Genomic DNA, 7,373 nt, shown 5'->3' on the forward strand with positions numbered 1-7,373 from the left:
TTAAAATTTATTTCTGGTGACTTAAAGGACATAAGTATAACTTGTATGGCTTGTGTATGGCTGTGCATTACGTTATTTGCAAATTAATTTAAGTTTTTGGAATTATCGTAATATCGAATGATTATTCTTAGGAAGAAAATTACTCTGTACATGCACATATCTTAAGTTGCTAAAAGTTAAATTACAAAGTTAAATTACATGTAATGGATTAATAGTGTACGATAATTAAAAAGAGTGTCATTTTTTATAAATTACGAAAAAGTTACTTATATCTGAACTAAGAAATGTCATAAATATCATAAAACGGAAGCAGAAGAAATAACATTGAAAGAGAGAATGAGAAAGAGTAATATTTTAAACGTAAAGGTTAGGTGTTAAATTCTACTCAAATCAAATAAAATATTTAATTAAATATAAAAAAAAGTTAAAGTATTTACTTAGTTATGTTTATTCCAAATTGTTTGTTTCGGTATAATTTTTGCAAAATATTAAAGAATATATACTTGCGTAAATAAGAATATTACTTTGAAAGTCGAAAGAATCATATAAACATTGATGTAGGAGCATTATAAATTCATAATTTTATTTTGTATACTTTGTTTGATAGAGAAATGAACATCTTTTTGCCCATTAGCAGTTGGTAGATAATGGTATTATATCATGAGACGTAATTTGATATGCCAGTTCTGTTAGATGGGAACACTAGCTGCTTCGCATGTATATACAAGTTTCCGGTGAACCAAAATAAGAAGAGAAACCTTTGTTTGAGTTAATGAATTAAAAACTATTTGAAAGTGATCTGTGGAACAGTATAATTCAGAGAGATGAGGACGGAAGTTACAGAGTCACAACCTTTCAAAAACTTAAAAGAATTATTCGATAACGTGGGTAACTTGAAACCATGGCCAGAAATTGGAGAACTACGAGATTCAACTGATTATGTGTACAGTGGTTTAGAAATAAGCGCAGGAAGAACGCGGTTAGAAAAATTGGATAGAGAAGTACATCCGAAAACGTTGCTCTGTCATGATATGAAAGGTGGCTACCTAGAAGACAGGTAATAGAAATCACTATATTTATTAATTCATATATTATACATAATATACCCTTGATTTTTCAGATTTATATATGGATCAGAATCTTATGATTCTTACCTATTTTATCACTGGAGTGTTATTGACACTTTTGTGTATTTTAGTCATCATTTCATAACTGTGCCCCCTTTTGGATGGATTAATGCAGCACATAATCATGGTGTAAAAGTTCTTGGTACTGTAATTACGGAAAGAGAAGGTATCTGGGATGTTATACTTGAATCTCATGAAGAAGTAAGAAGATTTGCAGATGCACTAATACTTGTTGCAAAATTTTATAAGTTTGATGGCTGGTTATTAAATATTGAAAATACCATTAAAAGTGAGCAAGTTAATAATTTAATTTATTTTGTAAAATATCTAACAGAAAATATTCATGAAGCAATTAGAAATTCTGAAATTATATGGTACGATAGCGTAACCAATGAAGGAAAATTAAATTGGCAAAATGAGCTTAACAGTAAAAACATGTAAGCTTATTACACTCTTATACTTTTACAATTGTTTCTGTTTGTAAATTTTATTGAATGTTCTAAGTACAATATTTCAGAGATTTCTTTTTAAACTGCGATGCCATTTACTTGAATTATAACTGGATGAAATCAAAATTGAAAAACAGTTTGGCACTAGCAAAAACTCACAGTCGAGATATTCATGATATATATGTAGGAGTTGATGTTTGAGGTAGAGGTTGTCCTGGCGGTGGTGGATTTAATTCATCATATGTAATTACAATATTACTTATTTTATTGTAGCATATAATATAATATCGTTTAATATTTCATTAAACCATTATAATCTACAGGCTTTACAAAAAATACGACACGAAGGACTTTCTGTTGCACTTTTTGGTCCAGGTTGGACTCACGAATTTTTCGGATCTAAGACATTCCAAGAAGTAGAAGATCTATTTTGGGCACAGTTGTTTCCTTATTTACAGCAAACGGAAGTCAACACGAACCAATACTAGTTCTCGGCAATAATACCGGCTTAAAATCCATCGTTCATTATAAATCAAGGGATTTGGTTGACAACTGGAAAAGATGGTAAGTCTACAAAATATAAATTGAAATATTTGTAACATAAAAAACAAGATCACAGAATTTAACAAGTAACCGTGATAGTTAGATATTCGAGATACTATCAACAATGTTCTTAGGTTCAATAACGAATCCGCGGTTAACGGGATAACGAATATACTTTCTTCCAAAGTCTAAGTCGGACTGTTTGCTAAAAACGTGAAATATCCACTGATCGTAAGGACGTTGTTTTACTCGCTGATGAGATCGCACGAGAATGTTCCTCTCCATCACAGTGATGCTACAGAGAAAAACTATGATGGAGTGTGTCTCAGGGCACGAGATGATCGGATTCGTCGAGGACAACCCTCGTTCAGAAAGTGAGGGAAATGGACGTTGCCGTTAATTGGTTAATTTCTATGTATTTACTTAAAATTCTATATAAGAGTTGGTCGCAAATAATCTGTTAATTAAAACAGAAATTTCTATGTTGGTGGTTAGAGAAAGATGCTAGCCGCCATTGAAAGAAAGTTGCTAGCGGGAAACGTCGTTCGTGAGGAAAGCAGATCTGCCGTATCTTCCGGACTGTTAGGATAAAGACTGTTTGTCAATTTGAAGGACCTTAGTCAATTAAATCCTAAAATTTATAGCGGGTCCTCAGGCTAGCTAAACATATACTGTGAATGATGCATCGACATCTGGCAATTATGTTGCGGGAATAATTGGGTCTGTGTGTGGCGAGCCACAGGTCAAAGACGGTTGGAATGTTTACTGTTGGATGTCGGTACAACTGTTTCTGTTTAAGGAGATCTATGCAATTCTATACCTTTGTTAGGTAAAATGTTCATCCCGTGACCGCGGCTACGTTCGGCGACTAGTGGTCGCCTCGAGCCCAAGCTCATTATCGCAAATCTCGGACGATTATAATCGGTTTAATTCACAAAGATTTATAAGGACTAAAGATTTATAAAGATCAGTTTAATTTATTAAGATTTCTGATGACTACAGATTTATGATGATCGGTTTAATTTATAAAGATAGTGTTGGGAAATTTTCCAAAGAATTCCATGGGGAAGGCCCGGTGTCCTTTCATCTTCTACATATATATGCAATTGGTTACATGCTACAAACGGACTAATTACAATTAGCAATAGTTATTACCATTAATAGCTATTATTCAATATAAGGAACGTGTTGAAATTACATGATTCTCAGGAGCATATAACTTTAAGACTATTTTTCATTGTGCTATGCTCTTGGGATCTGCCATTTTAAAGTACGATAAACTAGGGCTCGAGCTTAAGTACTTAGAACTACGACATAAGACACAAAATACAGTTTTTAACTTCTAAGTTAAGAAAACGAAATTTTCGAATGAAAGTATATTGCATTACGTGAAATTTTGAAATATTTACAAGACTTTTCGTTTGCATATTTTAAGAACTTATATAACAGTAAAAGAAAAGCATCTATTTCAATGTCGAAAATTAAGCAAATTAAATCAGAGGAAATAGTTGATAAATTATGATCTTATGTTGAACTGTTAGTTTCAGTTTCTTTCTATAAAAGGCTTCATGTGGTGCTTTTAACAAAGATAGTTGTGGTATTATCTTAAATTTCAAATCGTAAATGGAGATATATTAAACCTTTAGTTTGAAAATTAATTTGAAGTTTTTACAAGGTGTCTTTAAGTTCATAATCTTTTTTAACTGTTGCATAAATGCAAAAAAATATTCTATTTAAAGGACAATTTAAATTGAAAAAAATTCACACAGGAGAATATTAACAATAGTTTTACTATTAATTCTATGTAAAAAGAGGAAGTAAACAATATTCAAATTATTGATTTATGTAAACTTATTTTTATTCGTTTTCTGAAATTACATAAACTTTTCTAAATTCTATAAAATAAAAATCTTTTTCAATGGAAGAACATTTTAACAAAAAGAGTCTCTTAGATTTACAGAGTATACAGAAAAATGTTGTATGTTTCTGATTTTCCCAACAAAATCATACAATGCATAGAAATGCCAATATAGTCTGATGTGTGATCTCGAAATTCTAAAAGCGTCGAAGAAGTCACGTTCGTATTAATGTTCGTAATACTATATTCTTTCTATTTAACATGAAATTTTCCTTTTCGTTGTCAGTGTTTACCGAACGAACATGAGGACTGTGAACGAAATTGGTATATCTTTTGCGAGGAGTAACGTCTGCTATCTGGGAAAGATCGTCCTCAAACAAAAGCATCGACACCTGGACGGTAAGTCTGCTTCTCGTACTTTATACTGTCGCTCGCATTTCGCGTTCCCTCGATAAATGTACGTAGCAGGTGGATTGCGTCACAGTAAAAGTGTATTACCAGAGGACGAGGGTTTCGACCGTGTAAAAACCGTTCTCCGACTATCAGACCTGGCTACAATCATCTTTTAATCTTTGAGAACCACTCTAGTGAAAGGAATACTAACGTTTCACCATAGGATGTCTATCCAACATATCTTATCGCTCAATATTTCATGGGTCGGCTTCGTGATTATAGGATAAGCCCATTTCTCATTGGTCGACCCTACATTATTATGGGATTAGATCGAGATGGCGAAGTTAATCTTTGTTAGTTTTCCTTCTCTCGCTTTTTCTTTTTTTGCTTATTTATGCACAGACGCACGAAAACATTTGAACAGTCATGCACATATTTTTTGATATTACATATTATGCGTGTTGTACGAAACATTTTGAAATTCCGTTAAAACTGTTATGAGATTCGACTATTATTTTTATATTGGTGAAGTTTGAAGCGAATCTGAAAAAATATATAAAAATTACAAGATACCTAGTACAAGTATACATATATTTTGTACAGATCACAAGAATACTTAAGCAAGAAATTATTTATTACTAGATTCTGGATTTTTATGCAAATTGATATTTTTGGGAATGTAATTAAGAAAAGTAGAATTTATATAGAAAATTGTGTAATTATTTAGAACGCTGCTGTTTTGGATTTCCATAATTTTTTCATATGTTGTAGAAATCAACATTTTTAACAACTTTTTACTGCCGGACTCTTGTAGTTTTCAAGATATTTTCTTTCTTTTTCTTTTTTTTTTTTATTTTATTTTATTTTGGTTTTTACAATTTGCCCTGAAGGACATTTGGTAAAGTCTTATATCTCATTGGTGATAAAATGGCCTGATAAAATGATACTTAATTCTAACCTATACATATAAACTATAAACAAAAGATGAGAATTAGGTTTGGGTTAGCTGTTATTTTATTGGATTAGACTTCACAGCGGTCGAGAATCAGCATACGTTGTCTCGGGCGCATAATCGTGCAACAGGTACAATTCACTGTAATATCGACAAATTTTTGCAAATGTCTCGGATATTAAGACCGAGCAGCGGTTATACGTGCAGGAAAAAGTTGTTTAGAATCATGAGCCCGACAATATATTAAAAAAGCATAAAAATTCAAGACGGCGGCAGCTTTCTAAATAATTACCATGAATTGTTTTAAGTATCAAGTATCATGTATATGCCAATAATAGGTAGGTAACTTGTTTAATTTTTCTTACGACTTTGTTTTATTAAATTCCTTTAAGGTTTCCTTATGGTTGATTATATTATTTAGGTCAGGAAGCAACACTTCGATAAAGCTCTGTATTCGTAATAAATTAAATTCGAGATCTGCTGAAATGGAGGAAGAATTTAAAGCGTGCGCTACTTGAAATATCAGCGAACAAACAATTTTAGAACCGGATAATTCTTGCAATATTTGTTGTAGATATTTACTTTAGAAAATGTTATTTGGATAACATTTTTGATTCAAATTTTATTTCTGGCGGTTATGAGCCTTATCTTTATAAAAAACAGAAATATTTACGTATATGTGTATACTTGTTTATGTATATATTGATAATATCTGTAGAATTTTGAACAGTCGTAATGTCGTGACAAAAGTGTCATCAACTAATCTGTGCGCTGTGTTTCACTTTTTTATTCCTGTTAAATTAAATTACATCTTCGAGTAAATTTTAGCGATAAGAAGCTTTTCCTTTAAGATATAGTACCTATGAGATAGGGAGGGGTTAGGTTACACAGATTGTACGATTTTCTTTTTCAGTTACAGTTTTTAATTACAGCAGCTCAGGTATTTACTTAACTCTTTCGTTTCTATGGCTGAAATATTTAATAAATGGTCGAGATAATATTCCTCGGGTGACACTGTGGAGGAGATATCTCGTGTAACTATTTATCAAAACGATGCAAAACGTGTAAATTGGATTGCCGTATCTGTCTCCGATTGTTCATCTAGTTCCAACTTGAAAAACTTAGATATTCTTTATTTCCCCGAGAACTGTTGGATTAAGGAAATTGATTGGAGATGATCGTTTGTTTGATTTTAAAATATAACAACTTTAACACTAGGTTTACGCACATTTCGAATGCGTCAAATAGACGCGTATAGATATAGGTATACTACACAGAAAGCTTGGAAACTTTGGAAAGCTTTGCAAAAAATGAATTTCGATATACATTTATATTGCTAAATGGATAAAAGTTAATGGCAGAGAAATGTAAATGGCTCGTGTAATTTTCCGCATGAAATTCGAAATACGTCGAAATGACGTCTCCCGTAAATTATATCACTTCGATGAGCTACTAAAATTACAAGCGTTTATGCGTTTTGATTGCACCGAACCGTTTCAATATAGTTTTAACTCTGATTTCGTTTGCATCCATCTGAAAGTGGTTTGTACAGGACGCATATTGATCGGTTGCCGTGTACACCGTTAATTTTCCAATCAGCGGCATTTTGAATATAGTGACGACATTTGCGCTTTAGTCGCGTAAATGAACTATGGACGACTTGGTTACGATGGATTAATATCCGAATATTAATATTAGGTGAAAATATTATCATAAAATCGGACAGTGGTTAAAATTTCCAACCTTCGATGAAAACATTAAGTAGAGTCACCGATTAGATGAAAACGTGGAATAAAACCTCAGTTGATATACTAAATTCTTTTTTTTTTTTTTTTTCTTCATTTAAGCTTAGATATTCAAACTTTTATCTTATACCTAAATAAAACAATTTTTATATTCAAGATATTGATACATATATCGAATCACTAAGATATTGCAGGTTTATACAGCTTTAAAAAATAGTCTTCCTTTGCTATCAAATTATAAGTTTTGCTTTGCCGATAAAAATCTCACTTGCTCGTTTACGATTCCTGATCCGAAACATAAATAAT

The 7,373-nt window shown here is 31.8% G+C and overlaps 1 protein-coding gene across 3 annotated transcripts; it reads left to right on the forward strand.

Annotated features, from left to right (window-relative positions):
• The first annotated feature begins 688 nt into the window (after positions 1-688).
• On the forward strand, positions 689-7,130 carry LOC132915953 (cytosolic endo-beta-N-acetylglucosaminidase-like). 3 transcript variants are annotated; one of them, XM_060975716.1, is made up of 6 exons: positions 689-1,057; positions 1,121-1,564; positions 1,645-1,819; positions 1,900-2,140; positions 4,264-4,376; positions 5,744-7,130. In XM_060975716.1, exons 1-3 carry the CDS (start codon positions 825-827, stop codon positions 1,775-1,777), a joined length of 810 nt encoding a protein of 269 aa, XP_060831699.1. In that variant the 5' UTR covers positions 689-824; the 3' UTR covers positions 1,778-1,819; positions 1,900-2,140; positions 4,264-4,376; positions 5,744-7,130. The 3 variants fall into 3 exon arrangements, with proteins under 3 accessions (XP_060831699.1, XP_060831698.1, XP_060831700.1); XM_060975715.1 differs by lacking the exon at positions 5,744-7,130 and having other exon boundaries at positions 4,264-5,724; XM_060975717.1 differs by lacking the exon at positions 5,744-7,130 and having other exon boundaries at positions 1,199-1,564; positions 4,264-5,724.
• The last annotated feature ends 243 nt before the right edge of the window (positions 7,131-7,373 follow it).

The sequence above is a fragment of the Bombus pascuorum genome, unplaced genomic scaffold (assembly GCF_905332965.1).
Source record: "Bombus pascuorum unplaced genomic scaffold, iyBomPasc1.1, whole genome shotgun sequence".
NCBI lineage: Eukaryota > Metazoa > Arthropoda > Insecta > Hymenoptera > Apidae > Bombus > Bombus pascuorum.

Bases quoted from the DNA above. Each gene is read 5' to 3' on its own strand.
- LOC132915953 (XM_060975716.1), top strand. From the start codon at position 825: ATGAGGACGGAAGTTACAGAGTCACAACCTTTCAAAAACTTAAAAGAA. The intron at 1,058-1,120 runs GTAATAGAAATC...TTGATTTTTCAG, and splicing joins GGTGGCTACCTAGAAGACAG to ATTTATATATGGATCAGAAT. The intron at 1,565-1,644 runs GTAAGCTTATTA...ACAATATTTCAG, and splicing joins GAGCTTAACAGTAAAAACAT to AGATTTCTTTTTAAACTGCG.